Source organism: Bos indicus, chromosome 19 (assembly GCF_029378745.1).
Source record: "Bos indicus isolate NIAB-ARS_2022 breed Sahiwal x Tharparkar chromosome 19, NIAB-ARS_B.indTharparkar_mat_pri_1.0, whole genome shotgun sequence".
Taxonomy (NCBI): Eukaryota; Metazoa; Chordata; class Mammalia; order Artiodactyla; family Bovidae; genus Bos; species Bos indicus.
The window spans coordinates 47,277,246-47,304,410 of record NC_091778.1 but is presented as its reverse complement, the minus strand read 5'-3'; the positions used below and the strand labels follow the sequence as shown (position 1 = coordinate 47,304,410).

Sequence of the window (27,165 nt, the reverse complement as noted above, 5' to 3'; positions counted from 1 at the left end):
ATCAGGGTCGTTTATAATGAGTTGACTCTTCGTATCAGGTGGCCAAAGTATTGAAACTTCATCATCAGTCCTTCCAATGAATATTCAGGACTGATTTTCCTTTAGGATTGGCTGGTTTGATCTCCTCACAGTCCAAGGACTCTCAAGAATCTTCTCCAACACCACAAATCAAAAGCATCAATTCCTTAGCACTCAGCCTTCTTTATGGTCCAGTTCTCACATCCGTACATGACTACTGGAAAAACCATAGCTTTGACTAGACAGACCTTTGTTGGCAAAGTAATGTCTCTGCTGGATCGATCTAACCCAGCTTGTATCCCTAGTTCTGCCTTGCCTTGGCCTATTGACATGACCTTCAACCTGCATCCTCCCTGGGTCTCTAGAATTTGATGGAGAATAAATGGTCTCTTCTAGGATTTTTAAAGCTTTCGCAGGAGGATGTCTTTGTAGTCTCTCAGATGCTTTTTGGAAATGATTGGGTAGTTTAAGGGAAAAGAATTTCCCTTTGAAAAATATTGTCTGTTTTATCTTGACTTACCTTCTCACCTAAGAAAAATTTATGGTGTAACTTTATATCTAATAGATTCATTTAGGCTCCTAGCTTTAATTAATAATTTAATATTTTCTCACTAAATGGAGTTTTTAACTTAAAACTAAAAAAAAATTATTGTACATTTTCTTTCTTGATGTATAACTCTGCTAGGGAATATGGGAGATACAAAAATATTTGTATTTTATCTAAGTCTTCAAAGACCTTACCAATTAGTTAACATTTAAGCAGAAAATTGAGGCAACAATAAATGAAATACATAATTTGGCCTAAGGTTCTGCTCCGGAAATGAGGTTTAAATATACAGGATGTAAAAATAAAATCATGAAGCTTTAAAAAGCCTGGCAGTGCGGATACAGAAAATAAGGAAGGGGTTTGGTTAACTAGGGACATTTTCTTGGAAGGAGGTGAGACTTGGCTTTGACAGGCTATTTGAAAGGATACATGGCATTTTGGATAGATAAATGTAAGAAAAAGGCAGAAATCGGCATGAACAAAGACATAAGAACAGGTAGTGAATGGGTATTACTACTTTGTTATAACCCCCACCTCTCAACACCAACAACTTCGTATACATTCAGACATTTTCTAGGAGATAATGTGATTAGTGTCCAACTGTGAAGGTAGCTGGAGATAGCTAAATAAGGCGGGGACAGATTATGGAGGACTTTGAATACCAAGATGAGTTTGGGCTAACTTTACATAGGAAATGGGGAGGTGGTTTGGGCTTTTAAGCAGCAAAGATGTTGAATGCTGTATTTTGAGAAGGGAATGTTGTGCAAAATAAAATATTGCTTTTTTTTTTTTTTTTTTAACAGTTTTTACTTTGAAATGGTAAAGTTTGTGAAGTCTATTTTATGCTTGTGATTAAAACAAGAAAATACTTTGCAGGAGAAGTTTTTAACCAGAGAAACCCCATTCTGAAGGCTAGGGCCAATATTTCTTGCTTTATTAATAATCTCTCCCTCTTTTGAGGAGTCTGTACCCCATATTCTATATAGGCTAGGTATAGTCTTATTCCAGAATAGGGAACTGTTGTTTCTTTTACTGGAGATGGGGGCTGGGGGCGGGGGCTGGGGGGGATGGAGATCTGTTTTCCTTTCAAGCTGAGGTAAAATTCCATTGTTCTTTATAAGCTAACCAACACCCCATCCCTCCAACTCTCGCCATTGCCTTTACATCTATTTCATAGGGACTTTTGCATTAGGAAGAACCCGAGGGACAGGATCATCTGGTTCCATTGGCTCACAAGAGCCTATGTCATAATGACCTGAGGAGCTCCACTTGATACAGTCAGAATCTTTAGGCTCTAAAATCTATGTTTTAGGATGTTCTCTAGGAGATTCTGATGCTGAGTCAAAGGATTGAGTCTAGTATTTTTCAGTTCAGAGCTTGCACTAGGACTTACAGGGAAGCTTTTTAAAAACAGAATAACCAGCTCCTTACCCCCGAGACTCTTAGTTGATTTGATGTTGGATCTGGGCAGCTGTAGTTTAGTAAGGTTTCCTCCAAGTGATTCTAATGCAAATTTACCACTTAGAGCCTCTTAATCAGTCAGATCTCCTTGTTTTCTCAACTAGAGAACCAAAGACACAAAGCCTGGTCTCTTGGAGGCCAGTCTTTGTGTTAACAGTGCCATACCTGATGCTGCCTGCCTCTATGTGCGTTCGTGGAAGATTCATTTGTGTTGTTTTGTTTGTTTTTCAAAGTAAGCTGTTTGGTTGGTACAAAAGTAATTGTGGGTTTCAAACCATGAATTTTAAATCATTATAACTAGGCTCAAACACATCTTTATTACTCAAAATAGGAACCATTACAATCAACACATTTTTGCCAACGAGAAATAAGTTTATTTCTGTAATGTACAAATCCTTGTTTGGGATTCAGTGAACTCTTGGAAAGCATTTTCTGCCTCCTGCTGGTTGTGGAAGCGTTTTCCCTGCAAAAATTTGTTGAGATGCTTGAAGAAGTGGTACTTGGTTGGCAGGAGGTCACGTGGTGAATATGGCAGATGAGGCAAAACTTTGTAGCCCGTTTCGTTCAATTTCTGGAGCGTTGGTTGTGCAGTGCGCAGTTGGGCCCAGTCTGTTGACCAGTGCTAGCTAGCTTCAGGCAATGCAGTTTTCATTGCATCTTTTCGATTTGCTGAGCATACTTCTCAGATGTAATGGTTTCACCGGGATTCAGAAAGTGTAGTGGATCAGTTGGGCAGCAGACCACTAAACAGTGACCATGACCTTTTTTTGGTGCAAGTTTGGCTTTGGGAAGTGCTTTGGAGCTGCTTCTTGGTCTAGCCACTGAACTGGTCATCACCGGTTGTCATATAAAACCCACTTTTCGTCACACATCACAGTCCAATCAAGAAATGTTTTTTTGTTGCGTAGAATAAGAGAAGGTGACATTTCAAAAACGATTTTTTTTTTTAAATTTTCACTTAGCTCGTGAGGCACCCACTTACGAGACTTTCCAGTTTCCTTCAAATGCTGAACAACTGTAGAATGGTCGATGTTGAGTTCTTTGGCAACTTCTCATATAGTCCTAAGAGGATCAGGTTCGATGATCCTCTCAGTCGGTTGTTGTCACCTTCCGATGACCGACCACTATGCTCCTCATCTTCAAAGCTTTCCTTTGCAAAACTTCTTGAACCATCACTGCATTGTACTTTCATTAGTAGTTCCTGGGCCAAATCCGTTGCTGATGTTGCAAGTTGTCTTTGCTGCTTTACAACCCATTTTGAACTTGAATAAGAAAGTCCCTTGAATTTGCTTTTTACCTAAAATCATTTCTATAGCCTAAAATAAATATAAAATAAACAGCAAGTGATAAGTCATTAGCAAGAAAACATAAAGCGAGAAATGCACATTAAAATGATGTATAATGTAACCACATTCATTTTAAGAATGTTTTCCAGTATCAAATGGCAAAGTTCAACAATTCCAAAAACAGCAATTACTTTTACACCAACCAAATAACTTCTGCCTTTAAAACCAAGCTGGGCCCATCCCAGCTATGGAAAGGATTTATGGGATCATTTAAAATTTCTTTTTATATTTATTATTATCTGGGATGAATGTAAAATCTGAACTTGAAATTGTGGAGCAATAACCTAATCTAGAGTGATGCTTATGCTTGTGAGAAATGTGTGTTTGGAACAACTCTGTAAGTTTTTGGTTTCTCATATACTTACTGTAGAGACTGTTACACCTCTGTGTCACCCAGTGGGTGTGGTTGCTCAATAGAGTTGGTTTAGCTCCTCATTGTAGTACTTCTAGTTCTGTCATCCTTTAGCCACATTTGTGATCAAGTTAACTAGAAAAAACTGCATTGCTGCTGTTAATATGGTATAGTCTGGTTGGTGATATAGGATAAGATACCATATTCTCAAAAAGACTCCAGATCTGGAAAGATGCTACAAGCCATGTCGGTTTGAACATTGATTTGGAAGAAAGGGGAAGCTTGGGTTTGAGTCTTACTCATGGCTATTGCTAGGCTTTTGTTGAAGTCACTCTTGGGAGAGCAAAGCTGTGCTGGTGGTCTGTTTTGTTTCAAAACCACAGGATAAAGGAAGGGCCTCTGACAAATCAATCCCCTGCCCCTAACTCTTGATATTAACTCCAATTAAATTTGTAACTTACACCACTTAAGCTGTTTTTCTCTCTGCCCTGCAGGGGTTGATAGTTCTTGGAGAGGCGCCTCCCCCAGAGCACACAACAACAGACTTACTTCTTCCACTTAGTTCTGAGGTGAAGACAGATCATGGGAATGATAAATTGGTAAGTATAAAAGACAGAAAGGGGGAAATGAGTGAGAATTTGGGGTATAGCTTCAGCACAGTTTATTCTCTGTAATAAGGATCTTTACAGTGGCTGAAGGAGGGTGGCTGTATCGCCTTTTATAACTTAAACTCTGAATTCCTGAAAGGGCAGCACAGTGTCCCTCATGCAGTTGTGTCAGATCAGATCAGATCAGTCGCTCAGTCGTGTCTGACTCTTTGTGACCCCATGAATCGCAGCACGCCAGGCCTCCCTATCCATCACCAACTCCCAGAGTTCACCGAGACTCATGTCCATCGAGTCAGTGATGCCATCCAGCCATCTCATCCTCTGTCGTCCCCTTCTCCTCCTGCCCCCAATCTCTCCCAGCATCAGAGTCTTTTCCAGTGAGTCAACCCTTCGCATGAGGTGGCCAAAGTACTGGAGTTTCAGCTTTAGCATCATTCCTTCCAAAGAAATCCCAGGGCTGATCTCCTTCAGAATGGACTGGTTGGATCTCCTTGCAGTCCAAGGGACTCTCAAGAGTCTTCTCCAACACCACAGTTCAAAAGCATCAATTCTTCGGTGCTCAGCCTTCTTCACAGTCCAACTCTCACATCCATACATGACCACAGGAAAAACCATAGCCTTGACTAGCCGGACCTTTGTTGGCAAAGTAATGTCTCTGCTTTTGAATATGCTGTCTAGGTTGGTCATAACTTTCCTTCCAAGGAGTAAGCGTCTTTTAATTTCATGGCTGCAGTCACCATCTGTAGTGATTTTGGAGCCCAGAAAAATAAAGTCTGACACTGTTTCCACTGTTTCCCCATCTATTTCCCATGAGGTGGTGGGACCAGATGCCATGATCTTCATTTTCTGAATGTTGAGCTTTAAGCCAACCTTTTCACTCTCCTCTTTCACTTTCATCAAGAGGCTTTTGAGTTCCTCTTCACTTTCTGCCATAAGGGTGGTGTCATCTGCATATCTGAGGTTATTGATATTTCTCCCGGCAATCTTGATTCCAGCTTGTACTTCTTCCAGTCCAGCGTTTCTCATGATGTACTCTGCATATAAGTTAAATAAACAGGGTGACAATATACAGCCTTGACGAACTCCTTTTCCTATTTGGAACCAGTCTGTTGTTCCATGTCCAGTTCTAACTGTTGCTTCCTGACCTGCATACAAATTTCTCAAGAGGCAGATCAGGTGTTCTGGTATTCCCATCTCTTTCAGAATTTTCCACAGTTTATTGTGATCCACACAGTCAAAGGCTTTGGCATAGTCAATAAAGCAGAAATAGATGTTTTTCTGGAACTCTCTTGCTTTTTCCATGATCCATCGGATGTTGGCAATTTGATCTCTGGTTCCTCTGCCTTTTCTAAAACCAGCTTGAACATCAGGAAGTTCACGGTTCACATATTGCTGAAGCCTGGCTTGGAGAATTTTGAGCATTACTTTACTAGCGTGTGAGATGAGTGCAATTGTGTGGTAGTTTGAGCATTCTTTGGCATTGCCTTTCTTTGGGATTGAAATGAAAACTGACCTTTTCCAGTCCTGTGGCCACTGCTGAGTTTTCCAAATTTGCTGGCCAACTTTAAAATTTTAAAAGTAGCTTCAAACTCTGAAGACAGCGCAGCCAGAGCAGGTACAACATTATGCAACCTTACTGGAAATTAGGAGACCGTGCGGCTCTGATGCCTTTTACAACTAAGGTAACTGGTGGAATTTAACTTACAAAGATGTTGAAAATGCTGTCTGAATTACCTCTTTAATTCTGTAGTGAAGATGAAGCAATTGTTCTTTCATAATCTTTTGTATCTTTAGAGCCTAGGTCAGACCTCCATCTTAATGATTCCTTCCCTTTTTCTATTTCTCCCAATACCAAAATTAATTTTTCCTTCTGAATTCCAAGACCACTTTTTATTTCTTTCATTTTTAAAATTTTCCCCATGTCTTGTTTTTTATTTAATCTAACTAAAACAAATAGATATGTATATGAATGAAGTTGAGTTTAGACTTACAGAAAAGTTGCAGAAGCAGTACAGGGTCCTTGCATGTTTCTTCGCCCAACTTCTCCTCGTGTTAACAGTTTGCATAGCCATTGTTCAGTGTCAAAACCAGGAATTAACATTCATACAGACTACAGATTTTATTCCCCTTTCACTCATTTTCTCACTTATGCGTGCATGTGTGCGCGCCCCCATCCCCCAATTGGTCCAAAACCCTATATTCCGTATAGTGGTTTACATCTCAGCCAGTGTGTGAGAACACCTCAGTTTTTGTCTTTCATGACCTTGACCCAACTGTGCTGGTAAGTTATTTTGTGTAATGTTGCTTAGATTGGAGTCACCAGATGTTTTCCCATTAAAGGTTATGCCTTTTTTTTTCCCCTGTAGTAATATCATAAAAGTGATACTGTCCCCTTCTCAGTGTACCATATTAGGGGTACGTGATAGTGGTGATAGCTTTTTCACTTGGTTAAGGTGATAACATGCCAGTAAATTAGTATTTTTTCCTTTATAATTAACGACTATGTCATGGAGGGGTGCTGTGCATTTTTCTGTTGCTTATTATATTTTAATCCACAGTTGTATCATCCACTGGTAGATTTTACCTGCAAAAATTACTGCAGTGGTCATTACTGTGGTGTTGACTAAATGGTGATTTTCTGTTTTCCATGTTTGTTCATTGGAATTCTGCTAGGAAGAATTTATTTGTTTATTTAGTTGGTTAGTTTATTTCAGAAATGTTTTTATGGTTGTTAATTTTATTTTATGGATTATTAAGTACTACTCTTGTTCATTATTCACTTCCAAGTGTCTCAGCTTTTGGCACTGGGACCTCTTTTCAGATTGGTGCCCATGTCCTCTCAGTGTGCCCGCCTTGTATTTTAAGTGTTCACTTTCTCCCCCCAGAAATATCCCGGACTCATCTTGTATTGTACTTATTCCAGCCCTGGTTCTTTTGTATTGGAGACCAGATGTTTGAGACCACAGTCTGGATACTTGTTATGCTCACTGCTACTTGGTGCCATTGCTTCTATCTGAGACTTCTCAACACAGCTAGGAAATACATTAGACACACATATATATTTTGTTATCTACCCATCTGTATATGCACTCAAAACCATGAGTTTATACTAATACCAATCGAGCACCAATCCCTTCCTCCTTTCTTATCATACCAATCTAACACCAGTCTCTTTCTCCTTCCTTACTGATACTTACTTGTTCAGTCCTAGTACCATATAAAGTAGTTTCAGAATTGCCATCTTATACTCCTGTGAGAAATATCTTTACTAACTAGAGTACAATATTGTATACAGTACAGTAGCTCAGTGATACACAGTCAAAATAACTATTTCCAGAAGTTATACTTATGTTAGTTCTTTTCCTCTTCACACCTTTCAGTATGAGTGTGCAATTATTTTGTAATACAGTTAGGTTCTTTTGTCACTGTAGTATTTCACTTCTTGTTGCCCACACACACAGTAGTTGATACTCATTAGTTTTTGAGTGTGTGAAACATACTGCAGTGCTGAGAGTTAAAGCTTGCAAGAGACTGCAGCCCTGTTCCTGTTTCCACCTTTTTCCATTGTGTTCCAGCCTCCTTCCAGTTTCACTAGTTTTTGCACTATCTATCCTTCCTTCCTATATTTCTGCTGCACAGATGAGAAGATACATGTGTATTTCCTTATATCTTCTTTCTTACAGGAAAGCTAATTACTGGGTATATATATTTTAAAAGACTAGGTTTGAGTTTTTTATTTGTTTTACCAAAAGAATTGCTTCTATGGCTTTTGACAATGCAGTCATTGTTTGTTTGCTTCTATTTGCAAAATAAGTCTCATTCTTTTATCCTTTCCTTATTTTGTAGAATTGATGGGGTTAACAAGTGAACCTTTCCCAGAAGTAAAGCATACAAAAATATAAACTGTTACTTTTTCTTTTTAAATATGCAAGGTATAATCTTCCTACCATTGGTAACACAGGAACAGGGTTCTTTTCCTTGAAGTTTTGTAGTCAGCCAGGGACAATGAAGGGTGCGTTGGCCCTGTGAGGGTTTTTGAGAGGCATGGGGTTTCCCAGGTGGCTCAGTGGTAAAGAGTCTGCCTGCCAGTGCGGAAGTGCGTAAGACGCAGGTTTGGTCCCTGGGTTGGGAAGATCCCCTGGATGAGGAAATGGCAACTCACTCCTGTATTCCTGTCTGAAAAAAACCATGGACAGAGAAGCCTGGTGGGCTACAGACCATGGAGTCACCAAGAGTCGGACGTGACTGAGTGACTGAGTGCATGTACACACACACACACACACACACACACACACACACACACACACACACACACACACACACACACACACACACACACACACACACACACACACACACACACACACACACACACACACACACACACACACACACACACACACACACACACACACACACACACACACACACACACACACACACACACACACACACTCATTCTCTCTCTTTCTCTCTGGATAGATACTGGGTGGAGAATATTTGATCCACAGAATTAAACTCTGACCAATTAGGACTTTTAAAATAAGTTGCATGCCTGCTAAGTTGCTTCAGTTGTGTCTGACTCTTTGTGACCCCCTGGACTGTTGCTCACCACGCTCCTCTGTCCATGGGGTTCTCCAGGCAAGAATACTGCAGTGGGTTGCAATGCCCTTCCAGATTGAAGGTCTGCTGACCCAGATCAAAGCTTGTATCTCTTAAGTTTCCTTCATTGGCAGGTGGATTCTTTACCACTAGTGCATATTGGGCTATGGATAAATAAGTAATTGCAAAAATAGTCTTATAAATTCTTACTGTTCAGTAGAAAGATTTTCAACAGTGTTGATAAATATAAATATTAGATTTAGTAGTCTTTGGACTTGTATTATACTGGTTTAATTTTTAGAAATGGATAGTTCAAGGTTGTTTTAATATAATTATAGTTTATATTTTAACCTCAGTATAGAGACAGGAAAGTGAGGCACATCATCACATTTTACATATACAGAAGTTGAAGCCTCGGTAAGTAGCTTGGTGGAAAGTTCCATTTTCACTTTAGCACAATTTTTTGACCATGGTGCTAGTTCGTGAAAATGACTGGTATACTCTTTGTGGACCAACAATATTTTGTTTATTTTAAGTAAAACTATGCTGGTTATCATTGAGATGGAGAGCATTTTAACCTGGGAATGAAAGTTGAATTCTCTTTATCCAGGTAGCCTTTTCTTTCCATCTTGATAACGTTTGTCAGAAAGTAATAACAAACCAGAACAAAACTGTTAATTTTTCTAGACAAAGAAAAATGGTATTTCAAGCAAATGATGGTATGGCATTACTTAAATGACTAAAGAAAAGATACATACACATATGTCTTGCATTACACATCTAGAGGTTTATTGTGTGTTTTTAAGTTGTGTGCCTTTTGATTTTTTTACCCTTTTACTTTCTCTACTTTTTAGTAAAAGAAATTTAGTGGACATGAGTTCTTATACCCCAGAAAAACCTACCCCCAGTAAGCCTTAATTTAATCTAGTTTTTCTTTAAGGGCTCTTTGTGACACTTAATTGTTCTGGCCAAGAGGATAGAGCAATGAATCAAACAGATGCCTGTTTTTATAGGAATAACAAAATGGAATCTAACTGCTGTGTTAATCATTTCATGCCATACATCTGACCCTTTCAGTCAGGGGAAAAAATCACTTTAGTAACCCTCCTTGCTACCTTTAACTCTAAGATAGCCCTAAAAGGTAGTCTCCTGGGGCTCTACTTTAGAAAAAAGCGGGGTTTACAGAAGTACTCTGTATACCACTCAGGTTTTCTACTCTCCCTGGCATAGATGCATGTACCCTCAGAGTGTGTCTGAACATCACATGAAGCTTGAAAGAAACTCTGTAACAGCTCCTATTTACACTTTCCCATTGGATGACAAGTACCTGATTCATGCTTTAGTGTCCTGAAAATACTAATGATGTAAACCACTGCAATAGTAACTAACAGTCAAGCTTATGTTAGTGTGTGGATTTAATATTTGTGACGTGTTTGTTAATAATCCTCTACCCTGTCTTTGAAGCCTTTCAGACTGCAAGATAAGGGGTGTTCCCTTTTTCTTAAGGCAATGTGAATACATTTAAGAAGCACCAAATAAAATTACATGTGACCGTGAGTTGTATTTTTCTAGATGAAACACTATTAGAGGATTGGGGTTAATATTTTAAGCTCTTTGAATTTGAGAGTGGATGATGAACCTAGTTGCCCCAGTGCCCTGCTTTTGGACTTGAGGGTGATTACACGTAGAATATCCCAGGGTTTCTAAGCAGATCCCTTTGAAATATTTAGCGCTTACTTACATGGTTGAAACTGAAATCCAAGCACATTTCTTCTCTGACTTTCTTGCTCTTAATTGCTGTGTGCTTCTGTATCACTGACTAACATTTCTGTGTTAAATAATGTTTTGCCTGTTGACTTCTGTTTTAATTTGGGGACTGAATTACCCCCAGTAAAGTTCAGGTTTCTCTAAGAAAAACAATAAAATGCACATTGAAGATTAATGGCCTTTAAATTTACTATACATCTGTAGTCATGAAAAATAATAGGTTAATTAGCTAAGAAAGTTAAACTTGTTTTGAAATGAGATTTTGTTTAAAAAATGGCAACATTTTGTCTCGACAGGTGTCTTGATTGGTGGTTAGTTCTCCATAATCCCTAGATAGTAAATCTTAATCAAATGGAGAGTCAACCTATTACTTAAACGTGGGACTTTGTGAAAACATGTAGATGTATAAACCAGATCTCTGTTGTAATTTAATGCTAAAAGCTATTGTGTTAGGTGAATATAAAGTTGACTGATTCTTTAGATCAGTACCAGAAAGTTCACATTCACAGCATTTTCACATTGGCAGGCAACTTTTTTCATCTAAAGCAGAACTTCTGAAATCTAGGAAAGCTGTAACATGGCTGGAGTTACACATTGCTAGTTAACACCAGCCTGAATTTTTAAATTGTTTGTTCTTTGTCGTACCATAATGTTAATGTTTGTTTGGGCCTTTTGAGGTGTTCACTGAATAGTAAATCCTCACTAGCATTCAGGAGGATATTTGGGTTTATCTCTCTCTAAAAAATATTATCTAAATATAAAGAAAACTTCAGTGTTCGTCTTATTCTGCCTCTGTAACAACTATTTTTACCTTGTTGTTTTCTGTGTATGTACATTTTTAGTCACCAAAATTCTATTAAAAATATTTTGGATTTAACCCTTATGATTATTTTCAATATTCTTATTTTGTATACCACATTTTGTAACTATGCCTCAGATGTTGAGTATTTAGGTTATTGATCCATATCATTGCAGTGACTGCCTTTATGTATAAGATTTGGGGGGACATTTTGTTATGTCTTTAAGATAGACTTTAAGAGGGAGTAAAATACTTTGTCAGAAGACACAAACATCTTTGCAACTCATTGTTGTTCAGTTGCTAAGTCATGTCTGACTTTTTGCGACCTCATGGACTGCAGCAGGCCAGGTCTCCCTATCCTTCACTGTCTCCTGTTGTTTGCTCAAACTCATGTCCATTGAGTTGGTGATGCCATTCAACCATCTTATCCTCTGTCGCCTCCTTTTCCTCCTGCTCTCCATCTTTCCCAACATCTGGGTCTTTTCCAGTGAATCAGCTCTTCACATCAGGTGGCCAAAGTACAACTCTTACACATACTTTCCAAGAGGAAATCAGCGTGACTTTTAAAGCAATGAGTACGTGAGCCATGATTTTGGTGTCGTTGACTAATATAATTAATTGTTCAAGGTACAACAGTAAATGTATAGGGAATCAACAGGGAAGACAGAACACTTTCTCCCAGTGTTTACTCATTGTGGTTTACTCATGTGTCTTGTCTGTATTCCTTGATCTAGATTTTTGGATAATTTGTATTAAATTTTAAAAATTAGCTTCCCAATCTCTTGTTCTTTCTTGAGATTGCTCTCAGGTCTTCAGATCCTTTGGTATTTTCTCCTGGTGGGTATAAATATCAAAAAAGAAATTCAACAATACTGATAAATAGAATTTCAGCATCAAAATATTGGCTTTGCTACATCCTGATAGCAGTTACAGGAAAGGGAACATCAAAACACCCCAAAGTCAGTTTGAATGTAGGGAGGAGACAGACCACAGCCATTTTCTGATACGTCTCGGGTAACTGGACTGTGGCTTTATTGCCAATACCTCAGATGCTTCGTGTGATTGACATCTCATGGCTGCCCCTTCCCCTTTTAACCTGTGGTGTGTGTTCAGTCACTCAGTTGTGTCCAACTCTTTGTGACTCCATGGACTCTAGCCCGATAGGCTCCTCTGTCTGTGGAATTTTCCAGGCAAGAATACTGGAGCAGGTTGTTGTTTCCTACTCCAGGGGATCTTCCTGACCCGGGGATAGAATCCTGGGTCTCCTGCGTTGGTAGCCAAGATTCTTGACCAGTTGTGCTACTTGGGTAGCCCCCTTTTAGCCTAGTAAATATCATTTGTTTTGAAATAGCAAAATTTGAAATTTTCCAGTTTTTCCCCTACCTCCCTATTTTCATTTTATATTTAAAATTCTAAGCGTAGACAATTGACTCTTGAACAACACTGGATTTAATCCACATGTAATGTATAGTCGGCCCACTCAATCCATGGTTCCTCCACATCACCAAAATTCAACCAGCTACAGAGTGTGTACTGTGTAGTAATAGAATATTTACTGTTTAAAAATAGCCACGTATAAGTGGACCCATGCAGTTCAGATTCAAAAATTGTTTGAAAGTCAATTGAATTTGATTTGTGTAATCCAGACAGTAGTTCCTACCTGGTAGCATTAGATAGTTATTAGTTACTCGTTGACATTTTATTAATTACTTATTTTATTATATATATATATATTTAGTATAGTTTTCTAGAAACAAGCTTCCAACATACTCTGAGGTTAAGCAGGTATTAACTACATTTAAATATACTCTTCATTGTCTTGCTACTGAACTTACCCTTCTTTTAGGTTGAAAACTTGAAGACTCTTGTTACTATGTAATTGTTTTGCTTGTTACTATGTAATTGTTTTGCATTAGTCCATTTCCTTCTCAGTGGGCACTTTACTACTTTTAGTCTGTTAAATATTTTAATTCCTCACCTCTCCTCTCCAAAGCAAAAACTAGTTTCTCTAAAAATTTTTTTTTTCCTCAGTCATACGAGGGTTTTTTTTTTTTTTTTTAAGGCCAGAAAACTCATTTATTTGGAATTTGTTAAGACTTCAGCCCAGGAGTCAAAAATCCAAGAAATACTGAAATTGTGTTCCACAAATGAGTTGTTTCTCAAACTGCTCATGAGAAATTTTAGGTGTTTCATTTAAATGACAGAGAAGGCGATGGCACCCCACTCTAGTACTCTTGCCTGGAGAATCCCAGGGACGGGGGAGCCTGGTGGGCTTCTGTCTGTGGGGTCGCACAGAGTCGGACATGACTGAAGCGACTTAGCAGCAGCAGCAGCATTTAAATGAAATGGTGCTGATTTTCAGGCTAATGCTGTTGGTTAAATGTTGATGATATATTTCTGTTTTTCTTCTATTAAGATTGAATCTGTTTCTCAGCCACTGGAAAACCATGGTGCCTCTGGTCATCCTTCAGAGTCACTGTCTGCTAAATCGTGTGGAGCATTGAGACCTGTCAATGGAGTTATTAACACGTAAGTTTATCTCTTCTGCATACTTCCATATGCTCATCAGGCTTGTAAAAGATGAGTTTGAGGCTTAGTTATCCCTAGCCAGGACTAATGCTGCTTTAAAGAAGCAGAAACCTTACCACTTCATAGTATTGTGCATGCCTCCTACTGTAGCAAGTGTATTTTAAGTAGCATGCTAATGTACTTTCCTGTTACTTTGGCCAAAAATTGTCCCAGCTTGGAGAAAAATTGAAAGTCCTAAAGTTATTGTGAATTGTTGTGATTAGCTCTGTCTTTGTAGAATTCCCCAGAAGTAAAATCCTCTACTCTAGAACAGATTAGATTCCTAAAGGCTGTAAATTTGTATTTTTGAAAGAAAAGGAATCCTTCTGCAAGTGAACAGTGAGTACACATCCCTAATAGGCAAGATTCACCAGTAGAACTGGTTCTCAGGCAGCTTATTAACATTTGCAAAAGTTCACCATTTTCTTACCAGTTATAATTTTCTAGACTTTTAAAATTTTATGTTTTTGTTGTTGAAGAAAGCTGAAATCACTTAGAACCTCCTGACTTCACTTACTGACCTTTGCATTTTTCAGACACGATACAGTAACATCCACCAAGAGCCTTACAAATAAGCACAGACACTGCATCCCAATTTAGATTAGCAGACATCAGCATCAAGAGGTGATCTCTGTGCTCTAGAACACTTGTTTGTGTCTGTAAACATTTGCAAGTAGAGGTGGTTGAACCAATATTAGAGGCTTTGTTTCTTTCCATCTTCTGTAAAGTAAATATTCTTCCTTCCCCTTGTGTAGTCTTCAGCCTGTCTTGGCAGACCACATTCCAGGTGACAACTCTGATGCTGAGGAACAGTTGCATAAAAAGCAACGACTGAATCTAGTTGCTTCATCAACTGATGGCACCTGTGTGGCAGCCCGAACCCGTCCTGTGCTGAGCTGTAAGAAACGGAGGCTTGTTCGACCCAGCAGCATTGTGCCTCTTTCCAAGAAGGTCAGTACCAGTGAGACCTGGTCCTTGTTAAAGTGAGCCAGATGCTCAGATAGAGGTAGTAGTCCTTGCCAACTTTGGTTCATATAACCAGTGTTTTCCGCACTTGGCTAACTAACAAGGCTTCCTGCAGAGCTTTAAGGGATACTAGGTTCCTGAGCCCTGTTTCCTAGAGATTCTGGTTCGGTTTGCTCTGGAGTTGGGCCTAGGAATCGTTTTCAAAAAGCTAGAAAGCTCCTAGGTGACTCCTCAGCCAGGTTTGGAAACAATTGGCTTGAAATTTTTAATAGAAATGGGACAGAGGAGGTTGTAAGTTCTGCCATCAATTACATGGAGGAGAGCGGTATGTCTTCTTACTGTTTTCACTGAAAATGGCAATGTGGAATGCTTTACCTTTAAATAAGAATCTCCATTAAAATCTCTTAAGTTGATGATACTAAACGAATGTTTGTCTTCACAGACAAAATGGAAATTATTTTACATCTACAGGAAACTTTGGATTGCCGACTCTTCAAATAGCAGGGTTGGATTTATTCTAAAACCAGTGAAATAGTACTCCAGTTTAAAAAAAAAAAAGAGTGATTAAGAGCATTAACTTTGAAGAGGACAAATTTTGGTTTGAATTGTGGCACTGCCATTTAGTAGTTTTTGTTTGGAGCATGTTACTACCCCACTCCACCCCAGAATGCTTTGGAGATCTCATAGGGTTGTGTGAAGATTAAATGAAATGTATGTAATTTGCCTTCAGGGTATCTGGCTGATGAGTTTTACTAGTACATGGTGTCTGATGGTGTTAACACTTTTATTTTTATTAATGCATTTATTCAACAACAACAATTTTTGAGCTCCTCCAATAAGCTGTTAGAGAGCTCCGTGCACTGGGGGTACAACACTAAAAATAAGCCAGACAAAAATTCTTATCCTTGTGAAATAATCTAAAGGGTAGAAAGAGAAAATAATACATGAACATCTATTGTTTTATTTTGTTTCTACCCACTATTTCACTAGGGTAAGAATTTCTGTAAATAAAACAATAGATGAAGTATATGGCATGTTCTGTAGTGTTAAATTTGGCTTCCCTTGTGGCTCAGCTGGTAAAGAATCTGCCTGCAATGCGGGAGAGGGTTCAGTCCCTAGGTTGGGAAGATCCCCTGGAGAAGGGAAAGGCTACCCACTTCAGTATTCTGGCCTGGTGATTTCCATGGACTGTATATATAGTCCATGGGGTTGCAAAGAGTTGGACACGACTGAGGGACTTTCACTTTCAATAGTGTTAAGTGCTGAGGAGAAAAATGCAGCAGAGGAAGAAAATAGAGAATGCTGGGAAACCTAGTTGGAATTCAGCCTTGAGGCGCATTTTTTCATTCTAAGCCTTGGAGATGTGAAAGAGACGAGACTGGGAAGGAATGACTAGTGAAGTATTGATAGAAGGAAAACAAAGAGTGTGTGGTACGTAGAAGGCAAGTGAAGAAAATGTTTCAGAAAGGAAGGCATGATCATCTGTGTTAGATGCTGCAGACAAATCAAATTAGATGAAGACTGAGACTTGACCATTCAATTTTGTGGGGCCAAGGTTGCCTGAGACCTTTGTATAGAAGAGTGAAATTCTGATTGGATTAGGTTCTGGAGAGAATGGGAGGGAAGGAATTGAGCAAATCATCGGAGATACCAGTTTCAGAGAATATTTCTGTAAAGGAGAATAGAGAAATAGCCTGTTTGACTGAGGGGGATGTTTCTTAAGATAACGCTATTGCAGTATATTTGTCAATGGGAAAACTGAGGACAAGGAAGAGGCGTGTAATTGGTGCAGTGATTACTATTTGGACAGCAGATTTTCAGTGCTTGACTTGTTTTGTTATAGTATGCATTTGGACTGCATGTCTTTGCTGTGATCTTTTTAAAAGGAAAGTATTATTAGTGAAAATTACCTATCAGACTGAAATGTTTCTCTCCCCTCTTCCTCAGACTGTCTGCATTACCAGAAAAAAATTTGATGGGTTTCTCATATTAACATTTGAGTCAACTTTTTATTAATAGTTGTATAAATCTAAATTATTTTCTGAAAGGCTAAAGAATTGATTTTGGAAAAGCAAAGAAAACAGTATATTACTGTTAAGTATAAGAAAGTAGTTTTGGCCATGCCCTCGATGCTTTTAACAAAAACAAACAAAACCTACCAACACTGCCTCATGGAGAAATAGTGTTCTTTCTCTGAAGTTATAGGATGGCCTCCTGGACTCTTGTATCTGTGAAGTAGCAAGGCTTCTTGTTGCTACTGACAGTAGTTTTCTTCCTGTTCATGCCTAAAAACTGGTGTACTTTTGAAGGTACATATATGTATTTAAAATAAGGGGGAAACATACAATGCATACTAAAGACCCTTTGGTTCCAGTGCCAGTGTCTAAAACAGAATCTTCCTGACATATGCAGAAATAAGCTACATGGGAAATAAGACAAAGAAGTAATTTTTGTTTGGGAAATAAACCATCTGCTGATTTTAGCAGTTACGCTGGAGTTCTGCCCTAGTTGGAGACAAAGGCCATTCTCTCTGTCTTAGTTACTCCCTGTGCCTCCAGTGGATCCTTGATTAGTGATACTGAGCAAGTATATTGCCCTCTCTCATTTTGAGGTGATGGATTTGCCAAGCAAATTAATTCAGCAGTTTTGGGTCCCGTCTGTTCCAGGACACCTGGGTTTCCTTGATGAACAAAAGTCATTGCCCTTACGGAGCTTACTTTCTAGTGGTAGAGTGATCAGAAATCACCCAGTGCTTCGAACAGTAGCCTCTAAACTTGTATGGGATTATAAAGCACATACAAAATTTTGGAAGGCTGAGATAAAAGAAGTAGAAGTTCTAATATTTTATTTACCAACTGTCCTCAAGCCAAAGAATTTTTTTTAATACTTTGAACTGATATTCTGTGATTAACAGATAATGGTGACTAGAGCCTTACTTTGATAGTGGGCTTCCACCATAACCATTGCACTGGATTTGTAATGGGAAATCCTTCATAGAGAAGTAATGCTGTTACAATGTTAAGGGAACACAGAATTTCTTTATGTATCCAAGTATTTTATCTCTTCATTCAGTTCTTACGTGTTATCTATATTCTTGATATTTTGGTCATGTGAAATGAGATCTTTTCTGTTAGTGTTCTTTTATAAATGATGTTGATTTTTAGGTATTTATCTTGAAATTGAACACTTTTCTGAACTCTTCCTACTAGTGTTTTTTGGTTGATCTTAGTTTTCTAGGTTGGCTTTCTGTCATCACACAACATGACACCTTGTTATATACTTCTTACTCCTTTTCCTTGTCTGGATTCACTTTTAGAACCATGTTAAGAAATAATTGGTTGTAGTGAGACATTTCTGGTTTGAATGGCAATACTTTTAGAAGGTCACTATCAATTTTGATGTAGGACAGCTGAAAATGAATTGGGACACTTACAGCATTGTTTGCTGTGCTCTGGAAATGTTTAAAGATTTTAAACGAAGGATCAATTTCTTTAAAATTTGTTAGAACTCAAGGTGAAACTGAGATTGGCATCTATTCTGTAGATGATTATCCATCTCTCAGATGGTTTCAGATTTACTCATACAGATTTTTATTAAGCATTCTTTTTATATCCTTCTGTCTGTAGTTAATATCCACTTCTCGGTCTTCATTATATTTGGCTTCTCTTGATCAGTCTTGTCAGCAATTTTTCTATTTTATTGGTCATTTCAAAGATCAGTTCTTTGCTGTTAACTCCTTCTTCCTGCGGTCTTGGTTTTTCCCACCCTCTCTGCCTTTATTCAAATGCTTGGTTAATTTATTTTCTGTTCTTTGTTACATAAGAACAAAAGCATTTAACTTTTTGAGTTTTCTTCTGAGTGTAGTTTTGGATAGCATTCCACAGCCTTTGATGTGGGAAGGAAGTGTTTTTTCTGCTATCTGTAAGTTGCCTTTGAGTTTTTTAGTTTTTTTCCCAGGAGTTAAGAATTGAGTTTTTAGATTCTAAATTGTTAGTTTTTCTTTTTAAGCGTTTATTATTAACTATTAATTTTTATAGCATTTTGGTCAAAATGTTTCTATAGTTTCTGCTTATGTTTGTGGTCTGTTGTGTTGATTTTTTAAAAACTGTCTAGTACAGTTTAATAAATTTATATCCTCTTTGTGACTGTGACTCCTGTCTCCAATAGTTTTTTTGTCTTTCATTTTACTTTTCTTAATACTAATGTTTAGTTGTATGAATTTTTCTCATTTAGTTGTATGCATTTTTTCACATTAAATTTAAATAAATTTAATGTTTTGTTTTCTATATGATTTTTGAAATAACATACAAGTATACTTATTTAGGATGGTTTTGATTATAACATTTCAACATGTGTTGAATATCTTCATATGCCCCCTTTTTTATGGCTGTACTGGGTCTTAGTTGCAGCATGTGGGGTCTAGTTCCCTGACCAAGGATCCTACCTGGGCCCCCTGCATTGGGAGCTCAGGGTCTCTACCAGCGGACCAGGAGGGAATTTCTTTGTGTGAGTTTTGAATTTGAATTTGTGGCTCTTCAGTGATTTGAACAACAGTTTGTTCTTAGATCATCATTTTTGTCCCTCAGAACTCTTTCTTGTGTCTTTTGGTAGGCAGAAGAGAACAATTATTTATTGTGTTTTGTTTTGGCCAGTCTTAGTTTCTTTGCTTTTTATTGGTAACTGATTTTACTCTTATGCTGTCCAATATGATATCCACTGTCCACATGTAACTATTTAAAATTAGAATTAAAAAATTCAGTACGTCACCCACACCAGCCCCATTTCAAGTATTGAGTAGTCATATGACTAATACAGAATATTTTTACCATTGCAGCGCTGCACCAGACTGTGCTTCAGAGTGTTTTTTATGTACCCCTGTTTCCTTCTGTTGTTATAGAAAAAATGTGGTGACACTTTGGTTTTTTTATTCTCTTAAGTTTGTAGTTGCCTCTTCTAAGTATACCAGTTATCAATATGTTTCTGTTCCCTTTTCTTTTTTGCTAGCTCTTACTACCTGCTCTACAACATTGTTGTGATCATTAAATTAGATTCCTGAAATGACTGGCATATTTTGAACACAAATAAGTATTCAGATGTTAGCTAGCTGTTAATTTTTCTCTCACTGTCTTCAGCACTTTGGTTCTCCCATAGTGCAAAGGAATGACAGTTAAGTTTATATTTGTTGTGTCATCTTGTTGTCCTTTTACTTCACTCTCTTACGTTATAATAGAGGCTGTGTTATCTTATACTCTTTTTTTTTTTTGGAGATACCAAAAGTTTCATTAATTGCTTTATTGAACTTGTTTTCCAGAAGTATTCTTTTTCCGAATTTCTCAGATTTGCTTTCTTTTCCGTTGTTCTCCAATGTTCTACTTGTAGTCCCCATGCAAAGGGTTTTGTTTTTGGTTGTTTTTTTCTTTTTCGTCATTAAAAAAATAATTTTATCTATCTAGACTTTGTATTTATCATTAGGAAAAACTTAGAAACTGACTGAATTAGTTTCCTGTCCCAGTTCTGGAGGCTAGAAGTCTGACATTGAAATCAGTGTCAACCCTTGTCTGGCCTCTGAAAGCTCCAGGGAAGAATCCTTTCTTGCCACTTTCTGCAGGCAGCCTTAGCATCCTTTGGCTTGAAGCATCATAGTTCCCATCTCTGCTTCCATCTTCACATGATCACCTTCCCAGTGTGTCTGTGTTCTCATGTAGCCTTATAAGGATGCCTGTCATTGGATTTAAGGCCTGGTTGCTCAACGGCAAAGAGGTCTTCCTGCAAGGAAGGAGATGTGGATTCGATCCCTAGGTTGGGAAGATCCTCTGGAAAAGGAAATGGCACCCCACTCCAGTATTCTTGCCTGGGAAATCCTGTGGACAGAGGATCCTGGTGGGCTGCAGTCCTTGGGGTCACAAAGAGTGGGGCATGACTTAGTGACTAAACAGCAGCAAATCCGGTAGTACTTCATATTAAACTGATTCATATGCAGACTCAGTTTACAATTAACGGTCACATTCTGTGGTTCTGAGCAGACATGAATTTGGAGATAGGGTCTGGGAAGGTGTCGCTATTCTTAGTACACTGGCCATTGGTCCTTGTCGTTGCTGCTCATAAGATAGTTGAATCCTTTTCTCATTCTGAATCTACAAGACAGACTGATCGGTGCTGTTCCCAATTTGATTCTTGGATTTCAGCAGTTTTCAAACTTAATATACCTTTGCTCTGAAATATTAATACTTGAACTTTCCTTTATTCCCCCTGCACTCTTCTGTATTACTAAATTTATTATGTGAAGAACTTAAGTTCCCTTTGTATAGAAAAAATTACAGGTTTACCTGCCTCCTTCCCTGTTTATTTTAATTCTGTGATGTATAAAGACCGGTGTAACAAGCATTGATGTATGCACCATGCTAAATGCTAATATTTTAATTTTTTTTACTTCATGTGTGTTTTTTTTTTTAATATTAAAAGAAAGTTATAGATCACCAGTGGTCCTTTTATTCTCTTTTATCTCCTTTATCTTCTTTCTTGCCACTAGAAAGAGGTAACCAAAGAGCACAAAATGCAGTAATGCTGTCATGTTGTACATATTCTGCAAGTTGGTTTTGGTTTTTTGGTGTGTGTTTTTGGTTGGGGGGGGGGTGTGTTAATTCAGTATTGTGTTTTCAAGATCTCCATGTTGATATACATAATTTTAGTTCAGCTTTTGTAAAATAGTCCACATTTCCTTAAAAGGCACTGCTTGTGTGGGTGTGTATATTTGTATCCTGTTTCTTGACTTCAGGGTTCTAAATTTAACTCATATCTTTGACTTATTGTGTTCATATCTTCTGTATCCTTTGGTCTGCCTTCTGTTGGTTTGCTTGAAATCTGTTCGCTATGTGTATTGTGCCAGTTACAGTGCAATTTGATTGCCATTATAGCCTGAGCTAACCCTAACACCTCTATCATGTCACATAGTTGTCATTTCTTTCTTGTGGTGAGAATAATTAAGATCTAGTCTCTTAGCACATTTGTTGCTAATAATACAGTGGTATCATCTATAATTCATTGTACTGTGCATTAGATCTCCAGGACTTATCAACTAGTAGTCAGTTTATACCCTTAAACCACCTCTCTTGTTTCCCCATCCTCATTTCTATTTTTTTTTTATTCATATGTGTTCATATAGTTCTAGGATGGCTGGTTTGGTACATCCTAGTTAATGATTGTTATTTCTTCTTCATGTTAATCATTATGTTGTTTCCCTTTTGATCTCTCTTCATGCTTTAACTTTAAATGGGTTTCTTTGGTAAGTACACTTGCTAGATACATCCTTTTCCATCTCTTTGTTTTCAGTTTTTGTGTCAGTAATTTATTTATCTGTAATTTGTTTTTATTATTTTAGTTATCTTTTCAGTCCCTCCCAAATTAGTCATTAAGTTCATACTTAATTACTTATTTACATTTACCAACACTTTTGCCATTCTTGTTTACTGTTGCTTCTTACATCCCATTCCATTCTTGATGAATACATGTGGTAGCCTTCAAATAGTGGTATGAGCTGTGAAGTCTATATATTAAAAACATACAGAGTTAACGTTTCTGTGTGAAATGTGTATATACGTATGTGTGTATTTGTGAATACACAGTTATATTTTGCCTTTATTCTTGAATGATGACTTAACTACATGTAAACTTTTGTATTCAGCACTTTGAAGATAATTTCATTGCCTTCCAATACTTATTGTTGAAAATTCTGGTATCAGTTTAATTGTTTCTTTATGGATTATCTGTATCTTCTCTCTGGTAACTAGAATCTTTACACCAGTCCCTTACTTTTGGGTGTTGTGTGTGTGTGTGTGTGTGTGTGTTTTGTTTCTATGTTTTGCAATATCAAGGACATATTTAGATGTAAGAATTGGTTTTTAGCCAGTAGGTCTTGGTTTTTACACCCTCATTCTGAGAGTTCTTATTTGGCTTGAGTTTTGAAATTTTTCTAATTGTTATTTCTTCCAATTTTTCCTTTTCTGTTCTCTCTTTTTAAATATAAATGTCTGTGTATTGTTGTTGATCTTCATTCTCTGTTCCATATTGCTTCATTTCTTTTTATACTTTGCATTTCATATCTGTCTTCCTATGCTTTATTTCATGTCGTCTTCTCTTACTGTTCCTCCTCTTCGTCAGGAGGAACACTAGTTTTTTTTACCAGTTGGATTTTTTATTTCAGTGTGTACTTTTTTCCTTAGAATCAGTTACTTTTAGAAACACCCTCTTAAGTACTTTTAGAAACTTTTTTATCCTGTACTTGTCTCATGACTTGTGTTCCTCTCATTATCACTATGAAAAAATTTAATATACTTATTAAAAGTTGTTTTCTAATTTTTCTATTTCTAGTTCACTGAAGACCGCTTCTTCCTATTTCTATAGTGACTTCCTTATAACGGTCTGTGTTCTTGTATGATTTACAATAACCTTTCATAGCTCGTCTGGGGCCATGGCCAGGGAGGCATGTTTTCTGTAGGAGTCTTGTGATCCCTGGACTGTGAAAGTGTCCTTACATCACAGTTTTTCCATTAGCTTCTGAAGAGACTTCCAGAATTCAGGTGAATTTGGACCTCTTACATGAAGGTAGGTTGGGACTAGGCTTTCACTTTCTTGCAGTTGGCTTTTTCCACCAAAATACGGAGTAGATTTTAAACTTCCTTGCCACTTCTCTGGCTGTTATCCCAAGACCAGCCTTGGCGTTGAATTCTTTTCTGTTTCTTGCATCTCGGAATTTCTTTCTCCTAATCAAGCCTTTGGCAGTGTGATCAAGTCTGTGGAATTTTATCAGAATAATTTTTTTTTAATGCACAAAATAAAAGACATTAGCTTATAGGGGAAACCAAGTATGTTGAAACAGTTGTTAAATTTTGTGGTATATAAATTTCTTCAGTTCAGTTCAGTAGCTCAGTCATGTCTGACTCTTTGTGACCCCTGGACTACAGCATGCCAGGCTTCCCTGTCTGTCACCAACTCCCGGAGCCTACTCAAACTCATGTCCATTTCATCAGTGATGCCATCCAACCATCTCGTCTTCTGTCGTCCACTTCTCCTCTTGCCTTCAATCTTTCCCAGCATTAGGATCTTTTCCAGTGAGTTGGTTCTTCACATCAGGTGGCCAGAACCAAATTATTGGAGTTTCAGCTTCAGCATCAGTCCTTCCAGTAAACATTCAGGGCTGATTTCCTTTAGGATTGACTGGTTGGATCTCCTAAATAACAAGAGTTAGCAGCAGGTGTAGTAACTGTCTTGACTTCAGAGTAGTGATGAGCTCATAGATGGTTTGAGGTATCTGCCACCACTGTAATGTGATGGGTAAATCAATTCAGAGAGCACCTCATGCCATGTCTTCCACTCTGAGATTTGTAAAAGACATTAAAGACTTAAAAGTCTTCTGTTTGAAAGAGTATCTTATTTTGTTTCCCAAACTTACTTGATAATGGTAACCTTGGTAAAGTAATCCTGATTAAGCATGTGCATGATTTACAATGATTCCAAGAGAATCATTTCAGAACATCTGCTTTCTGTTCTGTAATCTCTTTGTAGGTGATATTTGGATACTTGGCAATACTGACATTGAAAATGAAGCCTTTACCGACCAACATTTTCCATTTCCTAACATCTCATTGTAAAATCATGAGTAGATGAAGTAGGTGTTTTTTTTGTTTAAGTATGCTGAAATAAATATAAAATATGGTGACTTTATTCACAACATTGATTTACTGATGCCATTTTGTTTTCAAGCAGTCTACATAAGGTTGTAGGAAAATAAAAGGTTAGACGACTGTATATTTTCTTTCAGTATTTGGTACACTTGCATTTACTGTTTTAATTGCTGTGCACATACACTTGATTTTTATGTTACATATACTTCTTAATACCAGTATACTTGGCATTTTAGATGTCACATAAAAAGTGGTCCTTTCTTAAGGCACAGCCTTGTTTCTTATTCCCATTTCCAACTGATTCAGTGACCAGTGCCCTCATGTGTATCATGAACTCTTAATTGTAGTCTCTTCCTCAGTGAGCCCACCAGAAACTCTGCCGTCCAGAGGCTTTCTGCTTAGCTTTTTAGCCTCCTACCCATCCCAGCTTCAGAATTTTCCAAATGCCTTAGGAATGGGAGCACCTGACATGCCATTTGTAGTTTCCTGTCCTTTCTTTTCACTGTGAATTTGGCTTTTGAAGTCTCTAAAGTTGTCCCTTCAGCCCTACAAAATCATCAGAACCTCTGCTCATTTCTCTGTACCCAGAAGTGACCCTCCATCAGGGCACCAGATTCTAAGCATCACTCGGAAATCACCCATTGTTCCCAAAAAGAAGCAACACTTCAATGGTTCTTCCCCCTCTGGAATCTTGGCTCCTCAGTATTGTCATTGTTTTAACATTTCTCTCATATCTTAAAGTTATATTTGCTTTTTTTTCTTTTTAAATCTGGCTGTTCTAGTTCTCAGTAAGTGTTGGTTTGCTGTAAGCTATCCATCATACCCCCTTTCCTTGTAATTTATTTGTTGAGAAAACTGGGTTATTCCAGTTATTTATTTTGTGACTTAGAATTTTCTGATTGTAGTATACCTGTGGTATAACTTTCTCGCCTCTTGGCATATCTAACAATGTTTTTTTGGATGTTGGACATTTAATTTTACATGATTGAAGCATAGAGATTATATTATCTTCCTTTAAAGAGGCTTTGTTTTGTTGGCAGCCAAGTTATTTGAGATTCCGTTTTTCCTTTATTAGAAGGGTGTAGAGTAACCCGGGTCTTCTGGGGTCTTTTCTGAATGTTCCATGCCACTTGACCGGTCACAGTGGGGAAGTCTTTCTGCCACTGTGAGCTCTGGGAACTGTTCAGTCCATAGCTACTTGGTGGATCTTCGCCTGACCTGATGAAGTTTAACTCTACGTGGGATTCTTAGTATTCCATGAACACCTGAGGGAATCTCATGATGATTTCTGGAGCTCTTTTTCTGTATGGCTTCCTCTTCTGAAGAATTCTGCCTCATAGTTATCCGTCACCTGAGCCTCTGCACTACAGTCTCTGGGAGTTTGTTTCCTCAACTCAGTGGAACCATCACGCTCTGCCTGGAACCCCTCACCTGCTGAGCAGTCTGTGTTGTGTGTCCAGGCAGAAAGCCGGGACAGTCACAGACTACCTCATTTGTTCTGTCTTAAGCTGTGTGTTGTCTGGTTTCCTAGTTTATGGCTAAAAGATAAGCATGATCATTCTTAATCCATCATGGCCAGAAGAAATTCTGTGGGGTCGTTGTTTTCTTTTCCAAAATTTCCTTATGATGTTATGCAAACATAGTGTCACTGTGTGAATTCTGCGGTGAGCAGCTGCATCCCGTAGATTCTACTGGTAGCATTGACCACATTTTACCATTATATCCATCCCTCTGTATAGTCCTTAATCTCTTTTAGTGCATTCAAGTCTGCATATAGAAACTTAAATCTAGGTTTTTGTTTTGGTAAGGACACTTACATGAGAAGACATGTAATATCTTGTCTCTCTTGTGTTTTTAGTCAGTAATGGCCATTGCCTGGACCCACTTGTTGCATCAGGAGTTGAAGTTATGTTCTATTCATACCATTTATTCTTTGTTTATTAGCTAGACTATGTCTTTAAAGAGAAAAATGCCCTTTTCTACTATTGGTTTACCCTTAAGTACAGTCTGTGGGGTGGAGCATGATTTGTGTTGATATCCTTTTATCTACCAATTTTCAAGTAATAAGTTGATTTCCTGCCATCTTCCAAGGACAGTCAATAAAGTCTTTGTGGAGAGGTTAGTGTGTGTGATTATGAAGTCATCTATTTAAATATATTTGAGTTATTCAAGCCATTGAAATTATTTTCTATGTTCTAGTTACCATTTTGTTTCTTGGAAACCTCTTCACTCTTGCTCTTGAGTCCTTCCGCCTTGACTGATGTAGTCTTGAGGCATTTCTTCTTTCTCACTATTAATATTTAATGGGTGCCTCTGCTTTGAATTTTACTAAGAATGATCATCGTAACTTGAGCCACCTGGTTCTCAATGATCTTGACCTGCTTGCCCACCCTAGGAAACGTTTAACCTTGTGGTCAGTTCTGGTTGTCACAGAGGTGGGAGGGAGGGTAT

General features: G+C 37.9%; 1 protein-coding gene across 5 annotated transcripts in view; it reads left to right on the top strand.

The window, feature by feature from the left end:
* The window catches only part of KANSL1 (KAT8 regulatory NSL complex subunit 1), a 172,901-nt gene that overhangs the window by 121,694 nt on the left and 24,042 nt on the right, over positions 1-27,165 (top strand). For 4 of the 5 annotated variants that reach the window (XM_070773676.1, XM_070773678.1, XM_070773675.1 and 1 more), the window contains 3 exons: positions 4,219-4,323; positions 13,917-14,029; positions 14,824-15,019. In XM_070773676.1, coding sequence (XP_070629777.1) covers positions 4,219-4,323; positions 13,917-14,029; positions 14,824-15,019 — 414 coding nt within the window. The remainder of the gene's footprint in view (positions 1-4,218; positions 4,324-13,916; positions 14,030-14,823; positions 15,020-27,165) is intronic. The other variant, XM_070773677.1, reaches the window with a different exon arrangement.